The 15321-nt window shown below is 36.9% G+C and overlaps 1 protein-coding gene across 2 annotated transcripts in view; it reads right to left on the minus strand.

Annotated features, from left to right (window-relative positions):
• Positions 1–1473: 1473 nt before the first annotated feature.
• The window catches only part of LOC126094773 (putative mediator of RNA polymerase II transcription subunit 26), a 261755-nt gene continuing 247907 nt past the window's right edge, over positions 1474–15321 (minus strand). For both annotated transcript variants that reach the window (XM_049909325.1, XM_049909326.1), the window contains one exon: positions 1474–2290. In XM_049909325.1, coding sequence (XP_049765282.1) covers positions 2174–2290 — 117 coding nt within the window. In that variant the 3' untranslated portion in view covers positions 1474–2173. The remainder of the gene's footprint in view (positions 2291–15321) is intronic.

Consider the following 15321-nt stretch of genomic DNA (forward strand, 5'->3'; position numbering starts at 1 on the left):
TTTGATAAAGGCTACACTTAAATTTTCATCAAGAAATTCACTGCTATTAATTTCAGATTTCAGTCAGCTACTAAGTAACTAAACAGGAAAGAATGACTGTAATTATGGACAATGGTTATCACTGAAAAAAATCTGTTTTGAGTTGTACTGCTTTTTTATCTCCAATTTAGCATGACTGTTACAACCACTCAAATTAAGCGGTTTCTGAAATAATCAATTTTTTGTTTTTTCTTGCTATTATTGCCAGCAAATAAATGTAAACTCTGAGCAATGCTTGATAAATTCTAATGAATGTGGTGTGGGAAATCTCATTCAATATTGAGTTGAGGCTGTGGCAGAAATCAGATCTTCAGCAGAGAGCGAAAGGTCACAACTTGGTGACTTTCCTGAAGCATTATTTTTGGATAGGTTCAATTTTTCACCCTGAAGCAACCACAAAAATAAGAATAGCTATTATCCCTAGTTTACAGCACATCAATAAAATTATACATTTATCTACAAATTTACCTTTTTGTCCAAGGAACATTGTAGAGCAGCTGAAGCACAGTACTTAATTGCTACAGCACTTTATAAAATATTTCCATTTTACAGACAGCGCTATTCTGCATTACAACAGTGTCCAACGATGATAGCGAAAAATTATTATATTGGTTAGATAGGGGCAAGTCTTGCACATTGCACATCATGCATACCATACCTCATAGGCTAAGCCACACAAAAAGAGGCACAGTATTGTCTCAGCAACACTGTACTGATCCTTATGTCAAGCTTTGTTAGTAGTTTCCAACTGTCAGCATTATTAAACTGGCACTGATCTCTCTTCCCACTTTTTATAACAACCCAATATTTCAAAGTAATGGAAATTTTGTGAATAAACATTAATTTACATAACTTTATTTAAAATCCCAAAGTTTTAGCACTGCTGCTGTGGTAAATTGATAAGCTGTTTTTTTTACCTAGTTATTAGAAAAATATGGATCGAATGAATACTGCAAAATACTAGTTATTCAGAACTAAAATATCAGTATTGATTTTAACTGGTTGGTTTTTCCTATCCCTAATTCTAATAATTCATCAAAATCAGAAACAGAAAGTATCAAACTCTATTTTATCTGGTCAATAGTTTCATCTTGTGTGTTCTTCGTATAAAATACTCTGGCTATTTAAGTTGAAACTTTTAACCAATGCAAACTCCTCTGACGTAACACTCAATATGAACCATGGTATTTAGTTCTCTACAGATGTAGAAGGAAATTCATAGAGATAATAAACCCAGATATGAGCACTAACATTGCACTGCAGTTCCTTCTGTGAATAAGATATACCTGGCAGCTCAATCTTCAGCCAAGGGTTCTAAAAATATGGCATATGTATTCATCATTTGATGAGAAATTCTGTACAGATGTATTCTTATGATGTTTTAAAGAGGAAAAAATGGGCATCAAAATAATATGGAAGGAAAAACAAGAATAATACTTTAAAAATAAAATTTAATATAATTTAAAGGAAAGTCAAGTAACAGTCTCGTGAAGGACAGTTCTATTAAAAACGAAGGTGGGAATGTATGCCAGCTAATTTTTATTACATGAGAACCAGGATTCCAGTTTCAAAGTTGCTACTGAAATAAGCATTTCCTGGAAGATATAAAACAACACATCTCTCATGGCAAATAAATAAAATATGTCTACATATGACATATTGTGTAAAAAATATAAAATATCTAATACGATATTCTTTTATAATGAGTCTTTGATCTCGCTGGCATCAGCACCTTTCTAGACAGAACACACAACACTAATCTCAAATATATACATTTATATACATCAATATATATATATATTGTACATATAATTTTCATATAAAAAACTTCATTAAATGACCACACTTGCACACTGCAGTGATAGACTACGGGCAAACAGCCCCCCATCCCCTCCCCTGAGAGAAGTGTTCATCAAATACAATAACAATCTCCAACAACTGACGGAAGCACTCTTGTAAACAGCAACGAACAGCACTGGTTTCTGACTAATTGTTCTCCAATAAGCACACCAAATTTTTCTACACAAGAATTGCTCCTAGGGGAAGGCACCTATTGAGAAAGATCTCTTGCTTCTATCTGGCTTCTCCCCTCATACGATCACTGAGGTAGTGAGCAGAAATTTCATAAGTGTCACTATTTATTAGGATCAGCAGCATTTGATTTTCTCCTGTGTCGGCCTGCCAAGGCAGCTGGCTTCTGCTGAGCTTGTCCCAGGAGCTGTATGTGCTGCTTCTGCAGCGCGTACTGCAACTGCGAACAATCAGACAAAATCTTTATTTTTGTAACAGGAAGAATCAAGTTTCTTGGCTTACTTCTTGCTCTTATTACATTAGAAACCATTAGAAATTGTATAGTCAGGTATAGGCTACTTCTCTATCAACATTATAAACTAACATATGCCTGGTTCAATAAGAGATGCACTGTCCTGTGAAGGACGCTTTGAACAATGTTCTAACGAACGGATAAACTCATGTGTCTCACAGAATTTGGAAAATACATGCAATTGTGAAAACAAGTGGCCAAAAAGGGCAGTTCAATAAACACCCTTTTATGAAAACTAATGTCACTGATGAGACAGTTTGATATTACCATAGTATGTCAACAATTAGACAACACTACAAGTAGAAAAAAAATAAAAATTTAAAAAAATATTACACAGATTCACAGGTAATTTGAATCTGGTAATCATTTCAGTAATTTGTACTATGTTCTTTTTAGTTGGAAAAGTGCAGTATCTTTCAGTGAATTGCTATTGGATGGGAAACTGCACAATGAGAATAAACGCGAAATTGGGTGCATCAATGACAACAGTTGCAACATTGCTTCAACAAGTTTAAACATGGCATCCATTTTCGATTATGATCATGCTAGACACTCGACAGACGTGAAAGCTGAAGAGACATTGAAAATTCAATGACAAGGTTCTCACTAACAACCAAATGACAGTGTGAGACATAACAGAAGCCATATTTTACTTAATAAGTAAGCTATGAAAAAAAATGTTAAGATGAGGGTCCTGTGGTTGCTGATGGTGGACAACTAGCTAAGGATTTCAACTTTATGTTTAAGAGCAATTCAGACTAGATCTGATGGAATTACTGCATCAAGTTGTCACTGTCAATGAGATCTGTATTCATCATTACACCTCACAAATCAAGCAACAATCAGAACAATGGGCCACTTCTGGTGAATCTGATCCCAAAAAGGCAATAAAGATCCCATCAGCTGGAAAAGTTACGGCAACAATTTTCTGGGATAGGAAGGGAGGCCTAAGAAATCAGTAGATAGAGTGCAATACATACAGCATCAGGGAAAGGAAACGGGCAGTGTGCTATGATTCCTCAATTGTATAAATACAATTTATCCCTGATCACATGACACACAGTGACTATGTAAAATTTTATTTTTATTAATGCCACAGTAAGCACAATACCAAATTACCTGCTACAATAATTTTATGGTGTCTCATGATGTTGTTTTGAATGAAATTTGTGTATAATATAAATTTGTTTCATCAGCAGCTCCTAGTGGTACATAAATATGACTTCCTTTGTAAAATAATTTCATAAGACTGATTTAAAACAAAATATGAATTATGTTAGCATGAAATATTATACCATAGGCTGTACACTGCATTCATTCACTCACTGATCATGTTCTGTAGACCCAATCAAGAAAGACCACCTTCAGGGATGCGGAAGGAGTCAAGGTATACAACAACAAAAGACAAGCAACTCACAGAAAATTAATCTGTATACAACACTAATAATAAACTATCATTGTACTGATCAGAGGTATTCAAGTTCGCTAAATTAGAACAAAAGCCGACAAAATAGTTCATGTTCACCAGAGAAACCATTTTGTCATGAATTACACTGGGAGAAGAATCATCTGACAATAGCTGCTACTTTGAAAAGCTGCTGCTTTCTCAAGTGCATTAATCGAAACAGAACTCTTGTTGTTTGTCACCCAATATTAGCACAAAATTGATTTTTCACAAAAATCAGTTGCCTACATCTATAAATACAGTGCTCTGTTTATAAAAAAATTCCTACGCGTCAGAAACACTGCTACTCGTCAGTAGCGTTCAGAGCTTTTCTATCCTTGAATCTAGATATTCAGCTAATTTATAGAAAGATTGACTAATAGATATGTTTAAAGTTTTTCTGATTTTTTTTTTAATTGATTGGGATCTCCCATGGGCTCTCTCCACCTACAGAGTTTGTCCATAAAGCAATGAGACTGGCCATCGAGCAGCGCTCCAGTCACCAGCAGCACACTCCCTGGCAGGGTGGGGTGGGACCGCTTTTGTGTGTGGTGTTGGGGGAGGTCTCAGCTAAGCAACACACAGGGTGAGAGTCACATCCGAGCTTTGACACAGTAAGGAACAAGCATGGCACAAAGGCTATATTTGAGTTTTTGTCGCAGCAGAAAACGTGAAAAATGGAGCGTTCAATAGAGCAGCATTATACAATTAATTTTTCTCTTTCAGTGGGATAAAACGACTTTTGAGACCTTGCCTTGGTTAAGAATGCTTATAAAGACAACAGTCTCTCAAGGGCCCTGCTTCTTCAGTGGTTCAAGAACGGGTAGGTGACCATTAAAAATGACCTGGAGCTATCTGTATGCCATTCAATGAGTGCCCCCCACCCCCACCCCCCTCCTCCAATCACCACCTACACTGCCTTTGTCGTGACTGCCTACCTGGTCATAGGGGTTGCAACGTTGTCACAGCCACTGTACAGCCCTGATATGAGCCCACCAGACTTTTTTCTGTTCCAAAAGCTCAAAAGAGGCCTGAAACATCACTGTTTCGATGATGTTCCCACCATCTCTGTCACAGAGTCTCTGAAAGATGTTAGGCAGAGTGGAAATCCTGTTGCCATCACTGCGTTGACACCCAAGAGACTATTTTATAGAATTGTAACATTATGTACTGACTGGATCAATAAACTCTTTATACCAAACTCTGTCTCATTACTTTATGGACAAACCTTGTTTATTCCTGAGGCTGATGTCTTTCATCTTACTGCCAACATATTAATTATATTGATGTCATCACGTTTATGTGTAAGACATTTTTTTCATATGTCATATCTTACACAAGGAGAGATTTCTCTATTTGATTTGAAGCAAACATTAATCTTTATAAATGGAATATAATGTATTTTTACAATGATATTTTGTAAAATATAAGAGATATGCTTGTATGATATGAAAGATATTGAAGTTTCTGTTACACTAATTGCCAATAAGAGATAAATTCTGATGTTGAAACTGAAGGAAGGCTAGAATCAACTGTCTGCAGGTGGATTATGTATCAAATTAATGGAGAAATTCAGTTGTCTGAAAACATGAATCAGCACATTTGATGAATTATGGCAAGGATTAGTTTCCAATGTTGAGAAAATCTGCTACAGAGTGAAATATTCATTCCACAAACGACTAGGAGTACAAGTACAGCAATGTATGAATATTATCTTTTTCAATGCTTGGAAAGTAGGTGACAGATTCTCACAGAATGGAAGCCTTCAACAGCAGATCATGAGTTTTGCCTGGATGGCTCAAACAGCAAGATAATTTTTGTGAAAGGCAAGATTCCAGGTTTGAGACTCGGTGCTGCACAGAATGTTGGTGACATGCAATGGCCATAATTTTTCATCACTATCTTGTAGTTAGTTAGTTAGTTGGTTGCGTGTTCCATTGTTCAATCGCATGGTACGGTAGCTGTTATGATGTGGAATGTGTCAAGTGCACAAGAAATGCACATATGAAACAAAAATGCATATACTATATTTATAGATTTATTTATTCCTATTCAAGAATTCATCTATGGTATAGAAGGAGTTGTAAAGGAGATATGATTTCAATTTATTGTTGAAGCTATTACTGCTGTCTGTCAGACATTTTATTTCATCTGGTAATATGTCGAAAATTTTTATAGCAGTATATTTTGCCCCTTTCTGTGCCACACATAGGTTGAGTAAAGGATAGTGTAAGTCTTTCTTTTTTCTGGTATTATAATCATGAATGTCACTGTTGTTTTTAAATGGTCCATGTTGTTGAGAACAAATTCCATTAGTGGGTAAATCTACTGTGAGGCTATTGTAAGAATTCCCAATCTTTTAAAAAGATGCCTACAAGGTGTGCAACTATGAACCCCACACATTATTCTAAGCACTTTCTTTTGAGTAGTGAATACTTTTTGTCTAAATGTCGAGTTACCCCAAAATATTATTCCGTATCACACCAGAGAGTGAGAGTATGCAAAGTATGTTAGCTTACTAATTTCTATATCCTCAAAACTGGCATTTATTCTGCTTGCAAAAGTTGCTGAACGTAGTCACTTTAGAAGATCCAAAATATGAATTTTCCAATTAAGATCCTCATCTATATGTACTTTTTGCAGCAAAAAATTGGATGTACTGTGTTTTTTCAAAGTTTAGAGCAAGCCCATTTGCAGAAAACCAATTAATGACTTTTCCATAGACTTTATTTGTACCATTCTCAATTGGAGTTTCTATTACTGGATTAATAATGATACTTGTATCATCAGCATACAGTGTCAGTTCAGCTTCCTGTTTCAGATAGGAAGGGAAGTCGTTCACATATATCAAGAGCAGAAGGGGACTCATGATTGAACCCTGTGGAATACCTAATGTAATTTCACACCAGTTAGATGAAGTGGCAAACTTATTTAAATCACTTGACCCATATAAGGAAACTTTTTGCTTCCTGTTCTGTAGGTATGACTTAAATCACTCATATGCTTTTCCATTTATACCATAGAATTGTAGTTTCTGTAACATAATGTCATTGTTCACACAATCAAATGTTTTGAACAAGTCACGGAAAATTCCTATTGGTGACATTTTACTATTTAAAGACCGTATTATGTGGACAGTGAAATTGTATATTGCTGTCTCAGTGGAACAGCATTTTTGAAATCCGAACTGTGATTTACTAAGTATCCCATTACTGTTGAGATGGCTAACCACTTGAGTACATTTCTTTCTCGAAGATTTTTGAAAATGCTGTAAGCAAGGATACTGGCCGATAATGATTGACATCTGTGGTGTCCCTCTTTTTGTAGAGAGGCCTGACAATGGCATATTTTAACCTGTCTGGGAAAATACCTAGAGTTAGTGATGCATTACATATGTGACTCAGTAAATCAGCTGTAATTGCTTCACATTGTTTTAATATCTTATTAGAGACGTCATCTACTCCAACAGAACATTTATTTTTCAAAGATTTAATAATTTTACTTATTTCACAAGAGGTTGTTAGGTGAAACTTAATTTGACTAATTTTTTTCAAAACAGACTCTTCCATGCACTGGCTGGCTTTTTCTTTTGAACTGTTCTCACCAATTTTTTCTCCTACACTTAAGAAATGGTTGTTAAATACATTAGCTACCTGTGTACTGTTGGTTAGGATGGTCTCGTTCTCTTTAACAGTAATACTACCTACCTCAGTGGTTACTTTTCCTGTCTCCCTTCTAACAACGTTCCATATTAACTTTATTTTATTGCTGGAGTTGTTAATTTCTTCTCTAACATACATATTTCTTGATTTTCTTACAACTTTTCTCAGTATGTTACAATAATTTTTATAAAATTACTTCTGGATCTTTACTAGTTCTTGCTGTCTCAGACATTTTAATACCTGTAGTAATCCAAGGTTTCTTTGAAATGTGTGTGGTGTTACATTTAGTAATTTTCTTTGGGGAACAATGTTCAAAAAGGAATATAAATTTTTCAAGAAATATGTTGCATTTATCATTAGCATTTGGCTCATTATGTACATCTCCCCAATTAACATATCTTAAGCAACCTCACACTTTTACTTAATGGTTTCCGAACTGTGCACCCTGTTAGGTTTTGTAAGTTAATCAGTTGTGCCTCATGGTCTGATAATCCATTTACCACAGGGAAAGCATGTGTTTGTTTTACATCCTCTTTCTGTACAAATACATTATCTATTAGCGTGCTACTGTCTTGAGATATACGTATAGGGAAATTGATTCTAAGTTATATTTGTTGTCAATAACACTTCTAGTTCAATTTTCCTATCAGAATTACTTAAAAAGTTTACATTGAAATCACCGCAGATTTGTCTGACAGACAACATAATAGGGAGTCAAACTTTTTTATGAACAGCTCCCAGCCTCCTAATGGGGACCTGTACACTGTTGCTAATATCAATACATACATTATCTAGCTGAAGTTCATATGCACAAACCTCAAAGTGCTAATCAATACAAAATTTGCTTACTTCTACAGTTTTGCATTTATACCCTTGTTTTATGAAAATGGCAACTCCTCCTTTATCCTTCCTAGATCTACAAGTGTAAGACGCTAAATTATACCCACTTATACTGACACTATCCATGCCCACAGTTGCATGGTGTTCAGACAGAGTATATCTATCTCATTCTTATTTATGAGATCATCTAAACACACTAATAACTCATCTACTTTATTTTTTATTCGCCTGATATTTTGATGAAGTAAGTTGATACTGCCCTTAGCTTTACCCCTATTTACTGTACATGAAGTTTCTTTTATTCTATTTATCTTGATTGTTATCTATCTGGACTTTGGCTTTAACCAAAAAAAAAACCTGTCTGCCTGGACCCATTACAGTTTCTGCTAATAGAGAAGCTAACTTATTTTTCCCCATCCTATTCAGGTGCAGGCCATGTGTAATGTATCCCCACCTACCAATAGCATTTACTGGAACAACATTTATGTGAGATTTTGCCGGTGTCCGGAGCATCCTGTTCAGCTCACTGTTAACATGCCTTACAGCAGTGTTTACGCAGGGCTGATCATGGCACTGAAAGATCTCCACAAACCCCACAATTGTGTGCTCAGTTTCTGCTCCTATTTTATCCAGGTCATTCCTAATACTGTATCTTGGATTCATAGCCAGTCTGTTTCCTGCTGCCCCCACTGTAATTACCTGATCTTCCTTCTCAAAGTCTCTGCACAGTTGCCCCAAGTTTTCTGCCACCTGGCTAAGGCTAGCACTTGACTGTTGCTTATAAGCAGAATTCTTCTTTTCCTATTCTGGTTTGATCCCCACCTGTCTTTTTTCTTTACACTAATATTCTGCTTCACCCTACTTTCAACTAAATCTGGATGAGGCCCTTCCTACACTTACAGATGGCAAGCCAAACTGGTTTACTAATTGAATTTCTGGAGTTTTTCAAGTGTTTCCCTTTGTCGCCCTTTGCTTGCTACCTTTTCCCAATTCCCAGTCTCTTTTTCCTCCCCTGACCTAAATAATTCCAAGTTCATGTTTTCTAATTAAGCCTTAAGGGCACAAGTTTTTGCCTCCTGTTCAGTGATTTTTCTGTCCTTTCTACATAGCCTACACTGCCATGGAAGAGTCTCATTTTCTACCCACATTTCCTCGCTGCTACATTTGCCCCCATGAAACCATAACTTACAGTCTACAAAGAACACCCCCTCTTTCAAATTTCTACAGCTACCACCACATTTGTCACACATGGTTTGATAGACAATGGTTTGATAGACAAACTTAACACAAAAGCAGAGAATAAGTTGGCACAAGACCACAGTAGTTTTGTAGCCTGTAGCCTACTAATCCTTAAATATACACTAATTTAAACAAACTTATAAACTTACTTCCGAAAGTTGTTCATTGAAAAATGAATACAGCGATTTGCCAAAGGGCAAGAAACTCCCATTGTCAAAATGGAAACCGAGTAAGTGTGTCTAAAGAGAAGGCTGCCTAATATGACATGCAACTTGTTTGGCTATGGACAAAGATATAATAAGTGTCACTAATCTTTAAAACCCAACTTGATACTTCACTGTAATCACACAGGTGCTACCTCTTGTCTGGCTCACTCTTCTTGTTATTTACTCCCTTTAACTGTGTTTTCTCTTTCTTATTTATCAATTCATCCTGTTCCAGGTTTCTTTATTTCAAATTCAGGTTTCAGTTACTTACAGCACATAGGGAGCTCAAAATATTCTGTGTACCTGAGTGGTATAAAATTTCTTGATGCATGTTCTCTGCATTTTTAAAGAAAATGTTCTTGTGTTACAGTAAATCAAACATCTTACAGATCCCACATCCTGGCTGAAACTACAGGAGACAGGCAAAGCGGTATATAACTTGACAAGAAAAGAATTGCAAGACCTGGAGCACATCCACTCCTAGGAACCATCTTGTTATCAACCCAAATGTAACACAGAAGGCTTCAGCCATCAGGAAAATGTTGAACATCAATTAACTGAGAGAGAACAACAAAGCACTAAGATTTTGTAACAATACGGGTCATGGCCTTCACTTACATATAGTAAGTAGCTATGTATGTGGTCAGAGATATATTTTACATTGCATTCACATACCTGTAGCTAGGAGATGTAGCATGAGGCAAGGGATATGAGAAGGGCTCTGAGAACAAGAAGGAGGCACTGTGTTATTGGTGGATACACTGTTGTTGGTGGCCATCACAGCAACATTTCTGTATAGTGTGTGTAGTTTTCTGTACAACACAACCTTTTATTCAACATATTATAACAAATGTCACAATATTTAACAGTTAATATTTTGAAAACTGCACCAGAACTTCATAATATGAAGCTGCTCATAACCTGAAGCATACAAGTTTACGTGATTACGGAGAGGTGCACAAATCATGCGAGAGACATTAGAGTGCAATATACATGGTGACCAGTAATAAAACATACAAGCTGCAGGGACAGATTCTTGACTGGAAATGGAGAAGAAAGATCTAGTGAAAATGTGTTTAGAATTGCAGCTTTGCCACAGTACACGGCACTGATGAATGAAAGTCCCTGACCATATGCCATGTGTTCCTTTGCGCACTGCAGGCTGTGTAATTGGCACAGTGTACTGTAAGCAGTAGGATGGTCCGGTTTTCATGCCGGGAAACAAGCCGAGATGGTGTTTGTGTATGGCCAAGTAGATGGAAACGGTCGAGAGGCAGCATGGTTATACCAAAACAAGTACCCTCACAGACACCAACCACATCATATAACATTTGAAGCCCTTTTTTGGGTGTTTGTGTGATCATGAGTCCTTTTAGACAGATGAACATGCAAGGGGGCAGCAGATAGTGCATACACCAGATTTTGAGGACCAGGTTTTACAGGATATTGAGAGAAACCTTGTAGAAGCTCTAGGCAATGGTCCACAAACATGGTGTAAGCCAAAGTTCGATTATGTGTATCCTGCATGACAACCGCTACTGTCCGTATCACCTGCAATAAATGCAAGGGTTATTGGCAGAGGATTTCTCTCTCTGTACTATGTTCTGGGACTATTTGTTGTCACATGCACACCATCCGTTCCTGGACGCACGTTCACAGGACCTTTTTTCCCCAATTCCAGTCAGGAGCCCATCCCTGCAGTTTGTCAGTTTTATTAATGTTCATCCTTTATATGGAATGAACAGGCACCTGACTTACACTGTTTATAAAATGTAGCTCTGGAATGATTGAAAAAAGTGTAATTGTGCAAGAATGAAGAATTGTCATTCTCATTCCTCTTAATGGCCTATTTTGTGCTTTGTGAGATATTCAGGTGATTTTCTTTAGCTTCACAAAACAAGGAAGGGGGATTTTTTCTGCTGTCAGCATTCAGTTATGTTCCTAAACTTCATGCCTTTTTTGTTAGGAATTCTGAGAGATCTTGCATTTTCAATTGCACCTTCACCTTAGAATATAATGTTCACTGTATCAGCACCCTTCTCTCCACAGTAGTGAGATTATATGTTTTAAGTGTTTTGCTGTTGGCATAACCACTCAAAGTTCTTTATCACTGTCACGAAAACATTAAAGAGTATCTCCTTGTCATTACATTATCTAGCATCATAACCAAGTTATATGATAATGTTACAAGAGATGATCACATTCCATCTTGAGGAATGTATATAAGAAGCAGACACTCTGGTACAACTATTCTGTTAAAGTGATAAAAGGAAAACAATCAAAAACAAAGAGAAGATAGGCTTAAATGAGTTAGCAACTAAATCACGGCCACTATTATATCTCTTAAATTTAAGATCAAAGCCTTCAAATCACCTCATAATGGAATTGCATTACCTGTGCTTCGATACCAGAGTTGTTCTGCACAACAGTTTCACTTGTTTTATGTATTCAAGGTAAGCTAAATACTATTAGCTGTGTTGTAACATACTGCCTAATTAGTGTAAGTAATAGGTGTTTTATCCACTGAGCTAAAGTCCTCTGGTAACTGAGCTGTGACAGTGGAAACTTCTGTGTTTGGAACAGGAATGTAATGATGGAATCTGTCTCGAAGTCTAGTTTCAGTTTGGTTTGTGAAAAGTTTTGTTTGTACAATGGACTTAATAAAATATTGTGTGCCACAAAGTTATTTGTTTTAAATACTGTACAATCAAAAGAAATTCATCCAAAGTTGATGGAGGATTATGAGAAGGGGGGGCCTCCACTATTTTTGACAGCTAACCAATGGTGACTGAGTGCTTATGTTGCCAAATATTTCTTGGAGAAGATCAATGTGACGGATGCCTGAAAAATGTAGCAACAAATGAAAACATTGTGAAGTACAATTTGCTATTTGGTGTTACAGGAGTATAACATACCCTGAAGGAGTATGAATGGTACATTTTAAATCATGAATTAACTGTGGGAAAGCTATATACCAGATTTTTCAACAATGATTGGACTACTAAAAAAAATACATTTGATTTTGTATTCCAATTTCGATGATGATATTTGGGTTTACTATTTCACACCAGAAATTAAACAGTAATGTACAGCAAAAATGACAGTCAACATCATCTGCTGGGAAGGTTAGAGGTAGAGGCTTTAATTAAATCACACAAAAGGGGATTTTCTGGTTGATTACCAAGCAGTAACTGGTCCATATTATGTAATTCTGCTGGATCAACTGCACGAAAAAATTAGTAAGAAGTGAACTAGATCTACAAATCATATTTCTGTATGACAATGCATTTGCCCATATACAGTATGTTTCACAATTCATATTACACAATTCTGGAGGTCGTAAAAGGAATTTAGTAGATCAAGTCAGGAAACAGTTCATATCCATGTGACGAGGAGAACAACATACACAGATTTCACTCCTTTTTACTGTGATATTACAGCAGCTGTTTGATATGACAGCCACCAAGTTCGGTGCACACAGTGTACCTGCACAGTAAGTTAACATACACTCTCTCCAACATGCATGTTGTATGGCTAGTCAATTCTGCCACAACCAAGGTCCGTGCAACCACACCTTCCTCCAACGGGACAGGGGTCTCATAAACAAAACTCTTCATGTGACCTCACAAGAAAAAATTCAAGAGGGTAAAACCTGAGGATCTTGTTGGTCAAGCATGTGGTCTGCCTTGACCGATCCACCTGCCCCTGTAGGCTATGTTCAGATGTTTTCAGACACGAACTGCAAAATTACTGCTGTGTCATCACAGTGGAACCACAATTTGTGCCAAATGTCCAATGGCACATCTTCCAAAACCACCGTCAGCACTTGTAGCAGGAATGTCAAATATCTGGCACCTGTTAGGTGGGGAGGAAGGATGAACAGCCCAATCCCATGACCATTGCAGACACGGATCCGAAGATGTGCTGAAATCTTCATGTAATGTGGCTTTGGGATTTTATTGATGTGGGGCTATTTTGTGCAGTCAAAACACCTTCCTGTTGAAACACACTTCGTAGGTGAACAAAATTCACCTTGGGAACTGACGAAAATCCACATAACGATGCAAAAATGAAGTACGGGAATTGACATGTGGCACAAAATCTGCTGGGAGCATGGCATGTACCTTCTGAGGGTGATATGGGTGGAGTTGCTGTTCATGCGGAACACGCCAAACAGATGAGTGAGACACATGCAAGTCACATGCAATGGCTCGAGTACTCATCAATGGGTTCTCTTCAACCTGATGCAGTACTTCCTCTTCCGATACGACAGTGTGCTGCCTTTCTGGAGCACCACGGTCTGTTCTATCACTTGTGAATTTCCCACTTTTCCTGCAGCTGTTGTTTTACACTGGCAAACATGGGATGAGATGGAGTCACACAAATTGGAAAATAATCATGGTACAGACATTGAGCTTCTCTTCTGTTACAGTGAGCTTCACTGTAAACTAACAACATATTAGTGTAGTCCGCAAATGTGTACTCAGGCATCCTGTTACAGCAGTATCAGTCACCACAATGTCAAATGATGCATCACCAGGATGCATGAAAACAAGCAAATGGAAACAGAAGATATCACGTGACATTGTGTCATCGTAACATTCATGAACATGGGTAGTCAACCATAACAGGCGAACTACATTAAGGGGTGTAGGACGTCAAACGGGCCGACTTGGAGCAGGAGAGGCACCACAGGACATTTTAATTTCCACTGTCTGTACTTTTACAAGTAAATTCATAAAGCTTTGTCAGCATGACCAGGAAGGATTCAGGATCCACCCTTGTAGCAGCGGAAGTTCAAAAACATAACAAAATAATTTTTTTTACTTGTGAAATTTCATCATTTTTTCACTTACTATTGGCTGCATTTGTTCCTATAGGTACACTTTTCTTCATAAGTAATAGAGACTGTTCGATGAATTTTGCACAGCATACAAACCATACATACAGGTGTCTGAAACTCAAGAATCTATTTAATTTATGAAAAAATGAATGAGCTGGTACGTTTTTAACTTTATGTTTAGAAAAAAAATCAAATTTTGTAGTTAATTATCTCAATTTTTACCACAGTTTTTAATAGATTTGGAAAATTCTAGAGTTTCATACACCTGTAAGTATGGTTTGTATGCTATCCAAAATTCATCAAAGAATCTCTCTTACTTGTGAAGAAAAATGCACCTATAGCAACAAATGCAGCCAACAGTAAGTGAAAAAATGATGAAATTTCATATCTAAAAAAAAATTATTTTGTTATGTTTTTGCACTTCCACTTCCATGAGCGTGAATCCAGAATCCTTCCTGGTCATGCTGACAAAGTTTTATGAATTTATTTGTAAAAGTATAGACAGTAGAAAATAAAATGTCCTGTGGTGCCTCTCCTGCTCCAAGACGGCCCGTTTGACGTCTACCCCAATTAAGTAACATCTAGCACATGATTGAGTAGATTTTCCTTGCAACATGGAAACGAACTGTTTCTGAACATGAGTTCCTATTTAAAACTTGATCTACTAACTGCCCTCTACAACCTTTAGAAGTGCGTAACATGAACTGCAAAGCATCCTGTATAAT

Source organism: Schistocerca cancellata, chromosome 8 (genome assembly GCF_023864275.1).
Source record: "Schistocerca cancellata isolate TAMUIC-IGC-003103 chromosome 8, iqSchCanc2.1, whole genome shotgun sequence".
NCBI classification, from domain to species: Eukaryota; Metazoa; Arthropoda; class Insecta; order Orthoptera; family Acrididae; genus Schistocerca; species Schistocerca cancellata.